At 45.0% G+C, this 17,058-nt stretch overlaps 1 protein-coding gene across 3 annotated transcripts in view; it reads right to left on the bottom strand.

Annotated features, from left to right (window-relative positions):
- glra1 (glycine receptor, alpha 1) overlaps positions 1-17,058 on the bottom strand; it is a 106,707-nt gene that overhangs the window by 22,913 nt on the left and 66,736 nt on the right. For all 3 annotated transcript variants that reach the window (XM_046322910.1, XM_046322911.1, XM_046322912.1), the window contains one exon: positions 698-912. In XM_046322910.1, coding sequence (XP_046178866.1) covers positions 698-912 — 215 coding nt within the window. The remainder of the gene's footprint in view (positions 1-697; positions 913-17,058) is intronic.

The following is a 17,058-nucleotide window of genomic DNA, read 5'->3' as shown; positions in this document are numbered from 1 at the left end:
AGGGAGGCTCAGGAGCAGGAGCTCTGGGTTAGGGAGTTTGTCTCACCGTGGGGAGGGAGGCTCGGGAGCAGGAGCTTTGGGTTAGGGAGTTTGTCTCACCTTAGGGAGGGAGGCTCGGGAGCAGGAGCTCTGGGTTAGGGAGTTTGTCTCACCTTGGGGAGGGAGGGAGGCTCTGGGTTAGGGAGTTTGCAGGAGCTCTGGGTTAGGGAGTTTGTCTCACCGTGGGGAGGGAGGCTCGGGAGCAGGAGCTTTGGGTTAGGGAGTTTGTCTCACCTTGGGGAGGGAGGCTCAGGAGCAGGAGCTCTGGGTTAGGGAGTTTGTCTCACCTTAGGGAGGGAGGCTCAGGAGCAGGAGCTCTGGGTTAGGGAGTTTGTCTCACCTTGGGGAGGGAGGCTCAGGAGCAGGAGCTCTGGGTTAGGGAGTTTGTCTCACCGTGGGGAGGGAGGCTCGGGAGCAGGAGCTCTGGGTTAGGGAGTTTGTCTCACCGTGGGGAGGGAGGCTCGGGAGCAGGAGCTCTGGGTTAGGGAGTTTGTCTCACCTTGGGGAGTGAGGCTCGGGAGCAGGAGCTCTGGGTTAGGGAGTTTGTCTCACCTTAGGGAGGGAGGCTCGGGAGCAGGAGCTCTGGGTTAGGGAGTTTGTCTCACCTTGGGGAGGGAGGCTCGGGAGCAGGAGCTCTGGGTTAGGGAGTTTGTCTCACCTTGGGGAGGGAGGCTCGGGAGCCGGAGCTCTGGGTGGTCATAGTGAGCACGGTGGTAATGCCCAATCCCACTCTGGCAGGTGCAGCGTCCATGTTGATCCAGAAGGACACCCAGGACAAAATGACAATCAGAAGGCTGGGGATGTACATCTGAATCAGGTAATAGCCCATCTGCCTCTCCAGATGGAAACGAGCCTCGATACAAGTGAACTTTCCTGTTTTACAGAAGACACAGACAGAGGAGAAAGCAGGGGTTCAGTATTATAGAGGACACAGACAGAGGAGAAAGCAGGGGTTCAGTATTATAGAGGACACAGACAGAGGAGAAAGCAGGGGTTCAGTATTATAGAGGACACAGACAGAGGAGAAAGCAGGGGTTCAGTATTATAGAGGACACAGACAGAGGAGAAAGCAGGGGTTCAGTATTATAGAGGACACAGACAGAGGAGAAAGCAGGGGTTCAGTATTATAGAGGACACAGACAGAGGAGAAAGCAGGGGTTCAGTATTATAGAGGACACAGACAGAGGAGAAAGCAGGGGTCATATAATAATATGATATATGGTATTATTACTACAGTAGAGTCTATATACAGTACTATGATATAATATTATTACTACAGTAGAGTCTATATACAGTACTATGATATAATATTATTACTACAATAGAGTCTATATACAGTACTATGATATAATATTATTACTACAATAGAGTCTATATACAGTACTATGATATAATATTATTACTACAGTAGAGTCTATATACAGTACTATGATATAATATTATTACTACAATAGAGTCTATATACAGTACTATGATATAATATTATTACTACAGTAGAGTCTATATACAGTACTATGATATAATAGTATTACTACAATAGAGTCTATATACAGTACTATGATATAATATTATTACTACAATAGAGTCTATATTCTATGATATAATATTATTACTACAATAGAGTCAACTGCAGGCAATGAAATGGATAGCCTCCGTGCTGAATTATCTTCCTATTTCCCTGTAGTGTTGGAAGAGACTGAGGCAGAGCCCTGGAGAGAACATCAGTTTGACAGAGTGGCTGTAGGTAAGGTACCCCCTACGTTCAAATATAACACACCACCTCAGCTGACAGGCGTTCTGTTGTGGTTGAACCCACTACAGCTGACAGGTGTTCTGTTGTGGTTGAACCCACTACAGCTGACAGGCGTTCTGTTGTGGTTGAACCCACTACAGCTGACAGGCGTTCTGTTGTGGTTGAACCCACTACAGCTGACAGGTGTTCTGTTGTGGTTGAACCCACTACAGCTGACAGGTGTTCTGTTGTGGTTGAACCCACTACAGCTGACAGGTGTTCTGTTGTGGTTGAACCCACTACAGCTGACAGGTGTTCTGTTGTGGTTGAAACCACTACAGCTGACAGGCGTTCTGTTGTGGTTAAACCCACTACAGCTGACAGGTGTTCTGTTGTGGTTGAACCCATCTACTTCCCTGACCACAGCTGCGTAGCAAACACCACATCGGACGGTAAGGATTCCTCCCAAACAGCACCCTATTCCCTATAGAGTACAGGGCTTATAGGGCACTAGGGTGCCATTTTGGACATTAGCCCAGAACATAAGCTAAAAGAGGGCATTATAAACTCATGACAGGTATCCTCTTTCTTTTCCTGCTGACTGTGTGATGTGAGCACCAGGTGTGTCTTGTCTGTCAAAGTGGCTTCGATGCTCAGATCGCTGACAAGTCATTAACTCAGCTTATAGTCATTGAAGACTGTCTTTGTCTTGAAGACTTTTAATTCAATTAGAGTTGAACCCTAGTGTATTGTTTTGGATGTGGACAGAGGGAGCCACAGCGTCATTGAAAAGGATTTATAGCTGTGATACACTTCATGGCTTTTGCATCTGATCAGATATGGTCTCACGATGATAGTGGGGTATATTTGACAGACAGAAAGAAAGAAAGATAGAAAGACAGACAGAGAGAGAGAGAGAGAGAGAGAGAGAGAGAGAGAGAGAGAGAGAGAGAGAGAGAGAGAGAGAGAGAGAGAGAGAGAGACAGACAGACAGACAGACAGACAGACAGACAGACAGACAGACAGACAGACAGACAGACAGACAGACAGACAGACAGACAGACAGACAGACAGACAGACAGACAGACAGACAGACAGACAGACAGACAGACAGACAGACAGAGATGATATTTACAGATCGAAAACAAATTAGGTTGACAATATTACAGCTAGTGTAGCGAGAGCGAAACTGCAATGCACCAGCGACAATGATTAGTGTTGCATGTAGTTTCTGGACCAATCTACATGGACTAGGGAAAGGGGGGAAGGGACATTACATGTGGTCTGAACCAATCTACATGGACTAGGGAAAGGGGGGAAGGGACATTACATGTGGTCTGAACCAATCTACATGGACTAGGGAAAGGGGGGAAGGGACATTACATGTGGTCTGAACCAATCTACATGGACTAGGGAAAGGGGGGAAGGGACATTACATGTGGTCTGAACCAATCTACATGGACTAGGGAAAGGGGGGAAGGGACATTACATGTGGTCTGAACCAATCTACATGGACTAGGGAAAGGGGGAAGGGACATTACATGTGGTCTGAACCAATCTACATGGACTAGGGAAAGGGGGGATGGGGACATGACATGTGGTCTGAACCAATCTACATGGACTAGGGAAAGGGGGAAGGGACATTACATGTGGTCTGAACCAATCTACATGGACTAGGGAAAGGGGGGAAGGGGACATTACATGTGGTCTGAACCAATCTACATGGACTAGGGAAAGGGGGAAGGGGACATTACATGTGGTCTGAACCAATCTACATGGACTAGGGAAAGGGGGATGGGGACATTACATGTGGTCTGAACCAATCTACATGGACTAGGGAAAGGGGGAAGGGGACATTACATGTGGTCTGAACCAATCTACATGGACTAGGGAAAGGGGGGAAGGGGACATTACATGTGGTCTGAACCAATCTACATGGACCAGGGAAAGGGGGGAAGGGGACACTACATGTGGTCTGAACCAATCTACATGGACTAGGGAAAGGGGGGAAGGGATATAAACAGGACAAAGTATGAACACTGAAGGAAGGACGCAGTGGGGCCGAGGAATCGTCTCTCCTCAAATCACTAGATTGCTGCTAGTAAACTTGAGACAAATGTAAAGTTTGTGCTTGATTGAGGAGCAGATAATCACGTACACACGGTGCAGCATGGCTGGTGAATAATATTGGATTTGATTTATTTCACCTTTATTTAACTAGGCAAGTCAGTTAAGAACAAACTATTATTTACAATGACGGCCTACCAAAAGGCCTCGTGTGGGACGGGGGCTGGGATTAAAAATTTAAATATAGGACAAAACACACATCACGACCAGAGAGACACCACAACATTACATAAAGAGAGACCTAAGACAACAGCATAGCATGGCAGCAACACATGACAACAACATGGTAGCAACACAGCATGACAACAACATGGTAGCAACACAACATAGCAGCAGCACAACATTGTAGGAGCACAAAACATGGTACAAACATTATTGGCACAGAAAACAGCACAAAGGGCAAGAAGGTAGAGACAACAATACATCACGCGAAGCAGCCACAACTGTCAGTAAGAGTGTCCATGATTGAGTCTTTGAATGAAGAGATGGAGATAAAACCCTTCAATTTGAGTGTTTTTCGCAGCTCGTTCCAGTCTCTAGCTGCAGCAAACTGAAAAGAGCACCGACCCAGAGATGTGTGTGCTTTGGGGACCTTTAACAGAATGTGACTGGCAGAACGGGTGTTGTGGAGGATGAGGGCTGCAATAGAGGGGAGTGAGGGTTTTATAAATAAGCATCAACCAGTAGGTCTTGCAACGGGTATACAGAGATGACCAGTTTACAGAGGAGTATAGAGTACAGTGATGTGTCCTATAAGGAGCATTGGTGGCAAATCTGATGGCTGAATGGTAAAGATCATCAAGCCGCTCGAGATCACCTTTACCTGACGATCTATATATTACGTCTGTGATCTAGCATGGGTAGGATGGTCATTTGAATCAGGATTAGTTTGGCAGCTGGGGTGAAAGAGGAGCGATTACGATAGAGGAAACCAAGTCTAGATTTAACCTTAGCCTGCAGCTTTGATATGTGCTGAGAGAAGGACACTGTACCGTCTAGCCATACTCACAAGAACTTGTATGAGATGACTACATCCATCTCTAAACCCTCAAAGGTAGTAATCACACCGGTGGGGAGGGGGGCATTCTTCTTACCAAACCACATGACCTTTGTTTTGGAGATGTCCAGAACAAGGTTAAGGGCAGAGAAAGCTTGTTGGACACTAAGAAAACGTTGCTGTAGAGCAACGGGGCCAGCTGAGTATAAGACTGTATCATCTGCATATAAATGAATGAGAGAGCTTCCTACTGCCTGAGCTATGTTGTTGATGTAAATTAAGAAGAGCACGGGGCCTAGGATTGAGCCTTGGGTTACTCACTTGGTGACTTTATACACTGCACTCTTTGAAAGAAGTAGTTAGCAAACCAGCCCAAAGACCCCTCACATACACCAACACCCCCTAGCCGGCGCACAAGAATGGAATGGTCTACCGTATCAAAAGCTTTGGCCAAGTCAATCAAAATAGCAGCACAACATTGCTTAGAATCAAGGACAATGTTGATATAATTTAGGTTGCAGTGACACATTTTTTTATCCGTTATTTTTCCAGATAAGTTGACTGAGACCACATTCTCATTTGCAGCAACGACCTGGGGAATAGTTACAGGGAAGAGGAGAGGGATGAATGAGCCAATTGTAAACTGGGGATTATTAGGTGACTGTGATGGTTTAAGGGCCAGATTGGGAATTTAGCCAGGACACCGGGGTTAACACCCCTACTCTTACAATAAGTGCCATGGGATCTTTACTGACCTCAGAGCCAGGACACCTGTTTAACGTCCCATCCGAAAGACGGCACCCTACACAGGGCAGTGTCAATCACCTCCTACTGGCCCTCCAACACCACTTCCAGCAGCATCTGGTCTCCCATCCAGGAACTGACCAGGACCAACCCTGATTAGCTTCAGAAGCAAGCCAGCAGTGGTATGCAGGGTGGTATGCTGCTGGCATTAAAATCCATAACGTCCATAACGTGAGTGGATGTAACGATGACACCGTGAGTCGAGAAGCAGGTGCAGGTAAAACGTTTAATGAAAACAACAAATATGAAACAAGACAGCGTAACAGAAGCGAGGTAACATGAACACAGGTACAAAACCAACTGAGGAACAAAATGAAGGGACCTATACAGAGGAAGAAATGAGGTCCAGGTGTCTCATCATAACGATGTGTGCCAGGTGTCCATAAGGATGGAAGCCAGGTGCATGTAATGATAAATGCCAGGTGTCCGTAATGATGGATGCCAGGTGTCCGTAATGATAAATGCCAGGTGTCCGTAATGATGGATGCCAGGTGTCCGTAATGATAAATGCCAGGTGTCCGTAATGATGGATGCCAGGTGTCCGTAATGATAAATGCCAGGTGTCCGTAATGATGGATGCCAGGTGTCTGTAATGATGGATGCCAGGTGTCCGTAATGATGGATGCCAGGTGTCCGTAATGATGGATGCCAGGTGCGCGTAATGAGGATTCCCAGCACAGGTGCTTAGTATTCCGGCAACGTCGCACGCCATAAGGGAGGAGCAGACGTGACATGACCCCCCCTCTGATGCACGGCCGCAGGACGTGGCCGACTAGGTGGACGACCTCGGGACGAGGAGCGGGTTGATCCGGGTAGCGAAGGTGGAAATCGCAGAAGATGTTGAGATCCAGAATGTCCTCTACCGGAACCCAACACTGCTCCTCAGGGCCATACCCCTTGCAGTCCACCAGATACTGGAGCTGACCCCCACGGCGCCGAGAGTCCAGCAGAGCATTGAAGTAGGAAGCCACGTCATTTGAATGGGGTACCGTCATATTTCTCTGGGAGGGATTAAATGGGCATCGCTGACCTGGAGCGTATTGCTGAATGGGCCTGTTGGGCTGGCTCACTGGGTATGCTGGATCTAGAGTATCCTCCACTAGTAGGATGCAGCGCCTCCCGGGAATGTTTGAGACGCTGCAAACTGCGAAGGTCCTCTTCCATGGCCGTCCCCAGTTGTGCCAGCTGGTCATGCTGCCGACGCAGAAGGTAACCATGTTCATCGACCGTCGGAGAGATATCCGATTTTCCTGCTTTTTCCATTGTTGGAGTTGGTATTCTGTAACGATGACACCGTGAGTCGAGAAGCAGGTGCAGGTAAAACGTTTAATGAAAACAACAAACATGAAACAAGACAGCGCAACAGAAGCGATGCAACATGAACACAGGTACAATACCAACTGAGGAATGAACAAAAGGAAGGGACCTATGAAGGGGAGGTAATGAGGTCAGGTGTGAATCATAACGATGAGTGCCAGCTGTGTGTAATGATGAGTGCCAGCTGTGTGTAATGATGAGTGCCAGCTGTGTGTAATGATGAGTGCCAGCTGTGTGTAATGATGAGTGCCAGCTGTGCGTAATGATGAGTGCCAGCTGTGTGTAATGATGAGTGCCAGCTGTGTGTAATGATGAGTGCCAGCTGTGTGTAATGATGAGTGCCAGCTGTGTGTAATGATGAGTGCCAGCTGTGTGTAATGATGAGTGCCAGCTGTGTGTAATGATGAGTGCCAGCTGTGTGTAATGATGAGTGCCAGCTGTGCGTAATGATGAGTGCCAGCTGTGCATAATGATGAGTGCCAGAACCGGTGGTTAGTACTCCAGCGACGTCGCACAACGGAGGGGAGGAGCAGGAGTAGACGTGACAGCGGAAACCAGATTGCATACCAGAGAGAATACTATAGACATCAAGAAAGCCAGTCAGTTGATTATTGGCAAGTTTTTCAACATTATTGATAATCAGGGCAAAATAGAAACAGGCCTATAACAGTTAGGATCAGCTTGATTTCCCCCTTTAAATAAAGGACAAACCGTGGCTGCCTTCCAACCAATGGGAACCTCCCCAGAGAGGAGAGACAGGTTAAAAAGGTCAGAGACAGGCTTGGTGATGATGGGGGGCAGCAACCTTAAAGAAGAAAGGGTCTAAACCATCTGAACCAGATGTTTTTTTGGGGTCAAGTTTCAGGAGCTCCTTTAGCACCTCGGACTCAGTGACCGTCTGCAGGGAGAAACTTTGTAGTGGGGCAGGAGAAAAAGAGTGAGGAGCATTGGGGATAGTCGTATTAGAAGGGGTGGGAGATGAGGAAATGTTGGGCGGGCAATGAGTCATGGCTGAGTCAAATAGGAATCCTGACTTAATGAAGTGGTGATTAAAGAGCTCAGCCATGTGCTCCTTGTCAGTAACAACCACATGATCAACATTAAGGGACATGGGCAGCTGTGACGAGGAGGGTTTAAACGTTTTCCAGAACTTCTTGGGGTTAGACCCAGAGAGAGAAAACTGCTCCTTAAAGTAAATAACTTTGGCCTTCTGGATAGCCTGAGTGCACTTACATGTATTTCTCATTTGTCTGAACGAGAGCCAGTAAGCCTGAGTAAGCGTGTGCCGAGCCTCAGGCCAAATTGAGTTGTTGAGGTGGAGTAACTCTGCCAGATCACGGTCGAACCAGGGGCTGAACCTGTTTTTAATTCTCGTTTTCTTTATGGGGGCGTGTTTATTAACAATAACACTGAAAAAAAGAAGGTCCAAGTGTCTTTTACAGTTGCCAGGTCATGAAGGAAGGTTTGCTCATTAAAGTTTTTTAGCAAGTGTCTATGACAAATCAGGACAGATAATAGGCCAAAGTCAGGACAGAGGGGGAGGGGGAGAAGCGGAAGTGGGGTGGGGGGCATGGGGAGAGAGAGAGGGAGGGAGGGGTTTGAGAGAAAAAAAGAGAGATGGGACAGAGAGAGAGGGTGATAGACAGAGAGAGGAGAGCGAGAGAGAGAGAGAGAGAGTGTGTATGTTCAGTGTGTGTGTGTGTGTGTGTGTGTGTGTGTGTGTGTGTGTGTGTGTGTGTGTGTGTGTGTGTGTGTGTGTGTGTGTGTGTGTGTGTGTGTGTGTGTGTGTGTGTGTGTGTGTGTGTGTGTGTGTGTGTGTGTGTGTGTGTGTGTGTGTGTGTGTGTGTGTGTGTGTGTGTGTGTGTGTGTGTGTGTGTGTGGAAGGAGGGGATTTAGCATGCCATCAATCATGTCAAGGCTGTCTATGTCTGAGAGAACAGGATTCTAGAGGTAGGAGACAGACACCATCCATCAGCTGGCCTGTCATTTCCAGATGTCACCCTCTCCTGAGCGATGGTGTGATATTTAAAATAATCAAAATTTTAATGGCACCAGATATCAATTTAATCCAATGTCAACAACACAACAAACAAAATCCTCAGAAAAAATAAATAACAAAATCACATCAAATCAAATGACATCAAATCATATCATATCAAATCAAAGAATATACAATCATATCATATCATATCAAATCAAAGAATATACAATCATATCATATCATATCAAATCAAAGAATATACAATCATATCATATCATATCAAATCATATCAAGTCATTTACAATCATATCAAATCATATACAATCAAATCATATATTATCAAATCATATCAAATCATATCTTTACTTTATCCTTTGTTGTTTTCCTCACTCTGTATTCTATTTTAGATTATTCTAGACTGGCCTCCAGTCTCTGTTTAGATTCCATCTAGACTGGCCTCTAGTCTCTGTTTAGATTCCATCTAGACTGGCCTCTAGTCTCTGTTTAGATTCCATATAGACTGGCCTCCAGTCTCTGTTTAGATTCCATCTAGACTTGCTTCCAGTCTCTGTTTAGATTCTATCTAGACTGGCCTCCAGTCTCTGTTTAGATTCCATCTAGACTTGCCCCCAGTCTCTGTTTAGATTCCATATAGACTGGCCTTCAGTCTCTGTTTAGATTCCATATAGACTGGCCTTCAGTCTCTGTTTAGATTCCATATAGACTGGCCTTCAGTCTCTGTTTAGATTCCATCTAGACTGGCCTCCAGTCTCTGTTTAGATTCCATATAGACTGGCCTCCAGTCTCTGTTTAGATTCCATCTAGACTGGCCTCCTGTCTCTGTTTAGATTCTATCTAAACTGGCCTCCAGTCTCTGTTTAGATTCCATCTAGACTGGCCTCCCGTCTCTGTTTAGATTCCATATAGACTGGCCTCCATTCTCTGTTTAGATTCCATATAGACTGGCCTTCAGTCTCTGTTTAGATTCCATCTAGACTGGCCTTCAGTCTCTATTTAGTCTCTATTTAGATTCCATATAGACTGGCCTCCAGTCTGTGTTTAGATTCCATATAGACTGGCCTCCAGTCTGTGTTTAGATTCCATATAGACTGGCCTCCAGTCTCTGTTTAGATTCCATCTAGACTGGCCTTCAGTCTCTGTTTAGATTCCATCTAGACTGGCCTTCAGTCTCTATTTAGATTCCATATAGACTGGCCTCCAGTCTTTGTTTAGATTCCATATAGACTGGCCTTCAGTCTCTGTTTAGATTCCATATAGACTGGCCTCCAGTCTCTGTTTAGATTCCATCTAGACTGGCCTCCAGTCTCTGTTTAGATTCCATCTAGACTGGCCTCCAGTCTCTATTTAGTCTCTGTTTAGATTCCATCTAGACTGGCCTCCAGTCTCTGTTTAGATTCCATCTAGACTGGCCTTCAGTCTCTATTTAGTCTCTGTTTAGATTCCATCTAGACTGGCCTCCAGACTCTGTTTAGATTCCATATAGACTGTCCTTCAGTCTCTGTTTAGATTCCATATAGACTGGCCTCCAGTCTCTGTTTAGATTCCATGTAGACTGGCCTCCAGTCTCTGTTTAGATTCCATATAGACTGGCCTTCAGTCTCTGTTTAGATTCCATCTAGACTGGCCTTCAGTCTCTGTTTAGATTCCATCTAGACTGGCCTCCAGTCTCTGTTTAGATTCAATCTAGACTGGCCTCCAGTCTCTGTTTAGATTCCATATAGACTGGCCTTCAGTCTCTGTTTAGATTCCATCTAGACTGTCCTTCAGTCTCTATTTAGTCTCTGTTTAGATTCCATCTAGACTGGCCTCCAGTCTCTGTTTAGATTCCATATAGTCTGGCCTTCAGTCTCTGTTTAGATTCCATATAGACTGGCCTCCAGTCTCTGTTTAGATTCCATATAGACTGGCCTCCAGTCTCTGTTTAGATTCCATATAGACTGGCCTCCAGTCTCTGTTTAGATTCCATATAGACTGGCCTCCAGTCTCTGTTTAGATTCCATATAGACTGGCCTTCAGTCTCTGTTTAGATTCCATCTAGACTGGCCTTCAGTCTCTGTTTAGATTCCATCTAGACTGGCCTTCAGTCTCTATTTAGTCTCTGTTTAGATTCCATCTAGACTGGCCTTCAGTCTCTGTTTAGATTCCATCTAGTCTGTCCTTCAGTCTCTATTTAGTCTCTGTTTAGATTCCATATACACTGGCCTTCAGTCTCTGTTTAGATTCCATCTAGACTGGCCTCCAGTCTCTGTTTAGATTCCATCTAGACTGGTCTCCAGTCTCTGTTTAGATTCCATCTAGACTGGCCTCCAGTCTCTGTTTAGATTCCATATAGACTGGGCTTCAGTCTCTGTTTAGATTCCATCTAGACTGGCCTTCAGTCTCTATTTAGTCTCTGTTTAGATTCCATCTAGACTGGCCTTCAGTCTCTGTTTAGATTCCATCTAGACTGGCCTTCAGTCTCTATTTAGTCTCTGTTTAGATTCCATCTAGACTGGCCTCCAGTCTCTGTTTAGATTCCATCTAGACTGGCCTTCAGTCTCTGTTTAGATTCCATCTAGACTGGCCTTCAGTCTCTGTTTAGATTCCATCTAGACTAGCCTTCAGTCTCTATTTAGTCTCTGTTTAGATTCCATCTAGACTGGCCTTCAGTCTCTGTTTAGATTCCATCTAGACTAGCCTTCAGTCTCTATTTAGTCTCTGTTTAGATTCCATCTAGACTGGCCTTCCGTCTCTGTTTAGATTCCATCTAGACTGGCCCCCAGTCTCTGTTTAGATTCCATCTAGACTGGCCTTCAGTCTCTGTTTAGATTCCATCTAGACTAGCCTTCAGTCTCTATTTAGTCTCTGTTTAGATTCCATCTAGACTGGCCTTCCGTCTCTGTTTAGATTCCATCTAGACTGGTCAGTCTCTGTTTAGATTCCATCTAGACTGGTCTCCCGTCTCTGTTTAGATTCCATCTAGACTGGCCCCCAGTCTCTGTTTAGATTCCATATAGACTGTCCTTCAGTCTCTGTTTAGATTCCATATAGACTGGCCTCCAGTCTCTGTTTAGATTCCATATAGACTGTCCTTCAGTCTCTGTTTAGATTCCATATAGACTGTCCTTCAGTCTCTGTTTAGATTCCATATAGACTGGCCTCCAGTCTCTGTTTAGATTCCATATAGACTGTCCTTCAGTCTCTGTTTAGATTCCATATAGACTGTCCTTCAGTCTCTGTTTAGATTCCATATAGACTGGCCTTCAGTCTCTGTTTAGATTCCATATAGACTGTCCTTCAGTCTCTGTTTAGATTCCATATAGACTGGCCTCCAGTCTCTGTTTAGATTCCATGTAGACTGGCCTCCAGTCTCTGTTTAGATTCCATATAGACTGGCCTTCAGTCTCTGTTTAGATTCCATCTAGACTGGCCTTCAGTCTCTGTTTAGATTCCATCTAGACTGGCCTCCAGTCTCTGTTTAGATTCAATCTAGACTGGCCTCCAGTCTCTGTTTAGATTCCATATAGACTGGCCTTCAGTCTCTGTTTAGATTCCATCTAGACTGTCCTTCAGTCTCTATTTAGTCTCTGTTTAGATTCCATCTAGACTGGCCTCCAGTCTCTGTTTAGATTCCATATAGTCTGGCCTTCAGTCTCTGTTTAGATTCCATATAGACTGGCCTCCAGTCTCTGTTTAGATTCCATATAGATGGCCTCCAGTCTCTGTTTAGATTCCATATAGACTGGCCTCCAGTCTCTGTTTAGATTCCATATAGACTGGCCTCCAGTCTCTGTTTAGATTCCATATAGACTGGCCTTCAGTCTCTGTTTAGATTCCATCTAGACTGGCCTTCAGTCTCTGTTTAGATTCCATCTAGACTGGCCTTCAGTCTCTATTTAGTCTCTGTTTAGATTCCATCTAGACTGGCCTTCAGTCTCTGTTTAGATTCCATCTAGTCTGTCCTTCAGTCTCTATTTAGTCTCTGTTTAGATTCCATATACACTGGCCTTCAGTCTCTGTTTAGATTCCATCTAGACTGGCCTCCAGTCTCTGTTTAGATTCCATCTAGACTGGTCTCCAGTCTCTGTTTAGATTCCATCTAGACTGGCCTCCAGTCTCTGTTTAGATTCCATATAGACTGGGCTTCAGTCTCTGTTTAGATTCCATCTAGACTGGCCTTCAGTCTCTATTTAGTCTCTGTTTAGATTCCATCTAGACTGGCCTTCAGTCTCTGTTTAGATTCCATCTAGACTGGCCTTCAGTCTCTATTTAGTCTCTGTTTAGATTCCATCTAGACTGGCCTCCAGTCTCTGTTTAGATTCCATCTAGACTGGCCTTCAGTCTCTGTTTAGATTCCATCTAGACTGGCCTTCAGTCTCTGTTTAGATTCCATCTAGACTAGCCTTCAGTCTCTATTTAGTCTCTGTTTAGATTCCATCTAGACTGGCCTTCAGTCTCTGTTTAGATTCCATCTAGACTAGCCTTCAGTCTCTATTTAGTCTCTGTTTAGATTCCATCTAGACTGGCCTTCCGTCTCTGTTTAGATTCCATCTAGACTGGCCCCCAGTCTCTGTTTAGATTCCATCTAGACTGGCCTTCAGTCTCTGTTTAGATTCCATCTAGACTAGCCTTCAGTCTCTATTTAGTCTCTGTTTAGATTCCATCTAGACTGGCCTTCCGTCTCTGTTTAGATTCCATCTAGACTGGCCCCCAGTCTCTGTTTAGATTCCATCTAGACTGGTCTCCCGTCTCTGTTTAGATTCCATCTAGACTGGCCCCCAGTCTCTGTTTAGATTCCATATAGACTGGCCCCCAGTCTCTGTTTAGATTCCATCTAGACTGGTCTCCAGTCTCTGTTTAGATTCCATCTAGACTGGTCTCCCGTCTCTGTTTAGATTCCATCTAGACTGGCCCCCAGTCTCTGTTTAGATTCCATATAGACTGGCCCCCAGTCTCTGTTTAGATTCCATCTAGACTGGCCCCCAGTCTCTGTTTAGATTCCATCTAGACTGGCCTTCAGTCTCTGTTTAGATTCCATCTAGACTGGTCTCCCGTCTCCGTTTAGATTCCATCTAGACTGGCCTTCAGTCTCTATTTAGATTCCATCTAGACTGGCCTTCAGTCTCTGTTTAGATTCCATCTAGTCTGTCCTTCAGTCTCTATTTAGTCTCTGTTTAGATTCCATATACACTGGCCTTCAGTCTCTGTTTAGATTCCATCTAGACTGGCCTCCAGTCTCTGTTTAGATTCCATCTAGACTGGTCTCCAGTCTCTGTTTAGATTCCATCTAGACTGGCCTCCAGTCTCTGTTTAGATTCCATATAGACTGGGCTTCAGTCTCTGTTTAGATTCCATCTAGACTGGCCTTCAGTCTCTATTTAGTCTCTGTTTAGATTCCATCTAGACTGGCCTTCAGTCTCTGTTTAGATTCCATCTAGACTGGCCTTCAGTCTCTATTTAGTCTCTGTTTAGATTCCATCTAGACTGGCCTCCAGTCTCTGTTTAGATTCCATCTAGACTGGCCTTCAGTCTCTGTTTAGATTCCATCTAGACTGGCCTTCAGTCTCTGTTTAGATTCCATCTAGACTAGCCTTCAGTCTCTATTTAGTCTCTGTTTAGATTCCATCTAGACTGGCCTTCAGTCTCTGTTTAGATTCCATCTAGACTAGCCTTCAGTCTCTATTTAGTCTCTGTTTAGATTCCATCTAGACTGGCCTTCCGTCTCTGTTTAGATTCCATCTAGACTGGCCCCCAGTCTCTGTTTAGATTCCATCTAGACTGGCCTTCAGTCTCTGTTTAGATTCCATCTAGACTAGCCTTCAGTCTCTATTTAGTCTCTGTTTAGATTCCATCTAGACTGGCCTTCCGTCTCTGTTTAGATTCCATCTAGACTGGCCCCCAGTCTCTGTTTAGATTCCATCTAGACTGGTCTCCCGTCTCTGTTTAGATTCCATCTAGACTGGCCCCCAGTCTCTGTTTAGATTCCATATAGACTGGCCCCCAGTCTCTGTTTAGATTCCATCTAGACTGGTCTCCAGTCTCTGTTTAGATTCCATCTAGACTGGTCTCCCGTCTCTGTTTAGATTCCATCTAGACTGGCCCCCAGTCTCTGTTTAGATTCCATATAGACTGGCCCCCAGTCTCTGTTTAGATTCCATCTAGACTGGCCCCCAGTCTCTGTTTAGATTCCATCTAGACTGGCCTTCAGTCTCTGTTTAGATTCCATCTAGACTGGCCTTCAGTCTCTGTTTAGATTCCATCTAGACTGGCCTTCAGTCTCTATTTAGTCTCTGTTTAGATTCCATCTAGACTGGCCTCCAGTCTCTGTTTAGATTCCATCTAGACTGGCCTTCAGTCTCTGTTTAGATTCCATCTAGACTGGCCTTCAGTCTCTGTTTAGATTCCATCTAGACTAGCCTTCAGTCTCTATTTAGTCTCTGTTTAGATTCCATCTAGACTGGCCTTCAGTCTCTGTTTAGATTCCATCTAGACTAGCCTTCAGTCTCTATTTAGTCTCTGTTTAGATTCCATCTAGACTGGCCTTCCGTCTCTGTTTAGATTCCATCTAGACTGGCCCCCAGTCTCTGTTTAGATTCCATCTAGACTGGCCTTCAGTCTCTGTTTAGATTCCATCTAGACTAGCCTTCAGTCTCTATTTAGTCTCTGTTTAGATTCCATCTAGACTGGCCTTCCGTCTCTGTTTAGATTCCATCTAGACTGGCCCCCAGTCTCTGTTTAGATTCCATCTAGACTGGTCTCCCGTCTCTGTTTAGATTCCATCTAGACTGGCCCCCAGTCTCTGTTTAGATTCCATATAGACTGTCCTTCAGTCTCTGTTTAGATTCCATATAGACTGGCCTCCAGTCTCTGTTTAGATTCCATATAGACTGTCCTTCAGTCTCTGTTTAGATTCCATATAGACTGTCCTTCAGTCTCTGTTTAGATTCCATATAGACTGGCCTCCAGTCTCTGTTTAGATTCCATATAGACTGTCCTTCAGTCTCTGTTTAGATTCCATATAGACTGTCCTTCAGTCTCTGTTTAGATTCCATATAGACTGGCCTTCAGTCTCTGTTTAGATTCCATATAGACTGTCCTTCAGTCTCTGTTTAGATTCCATATAGACTGGCCTCCAGTCTCTGTTTAGATTCCATGTAGACTGGCCTCCAGTCTCTGTTTAGATTCCATATAGACTGGCCTTCAGTCTCTGTTTAGATTCCATCTAGACTGGCCTTCAGTCTCTGTTTAGATTCCATCTAGACTGGCCTCCAGTCTCTGTTTAGATTCAATCTAGACTGGCCTCCAGTCTCTGTTTAGATTCCATATAGACTGGCCTTCAGTCTCTGTTTAGATTCCATCTAGACTGTCCTTCAGTCTCTATTTAGTCTCTGTTTAGATTCCATCTAGACTGGCCTCCAGTCTCTGTTTAGATTCCATATAGTCTGGCCTTCAGTCTCTGTTTAGATTCCATATAGACTGGCCTCCAGTCTCTGTTTAGATTCCATATAGACTGGCCTCCAGTCTCTGTTTAGATTCCATATAGACTGGCCTCCAGTCTCTGTTTAGATTCCATATAGACTGGCCTCCAGTCTCTGTTTAGATTCCATATAGACTGGCCTTCAGTCTCTGTTTAGATTCCATCTAGACTGGCCTTCAGTCTCTGTTTAGATTCCATCTAGACTGGCCTTCAGTCTCTATTTAGTCTCTGTTTAGATTCCATCTAGACTGGCCTTCAGTCTCTGTTTAGATTCCATCTAGTCTGTCCTTCAGTCTCTATTTAGTCTCTGTTTAGATTCCATATACACTGGCCTTCAGTCTCTGTTTAGATTCCATCTAGACTGGCCTCCAGTCTCTGTTTAGATTCCATCTAGACTGGTCTCCAGTCTCTGTTTAGATTCCATCTAGACTGGCCTCCAGTCTCTGTTTAGATTCCATATAGACTGGGCTTCAGTCTCTGTTTAGATTCCATCTAGACTGGCCTTCAGTCTCTATTTAGTCTCTGTTTAGATTCCATCTAGACTGGCCTTCAGTCTCTGTTTAGATTCCATCTAGACTGGCCTT

The sequence above is a fragment of the Oncorhynchus gorbuscha genome, linkage group LG23 (assembly GCF_021184085.1).
Source record: "Oncorhynchus gorbuscha isolate QuinsamMale2020 ecotype Even-year linkage group LG23, OgorEven_v1.0, whole genome shotgun sequence".
In the NCBI taxonomy this organism is placed as follows: Eukaryota; Metazoa; Chordata; class Actinopteri; order Salmoniformes; family Salmonidae; genus Oncorhynchus; species Oncorhynchus gorbuscha.
The sequence above is the reverse complement of the archived record's forward strand: the minus strand, read 5'-3'. Positions and strand labels throughout refer to the sequence as shown.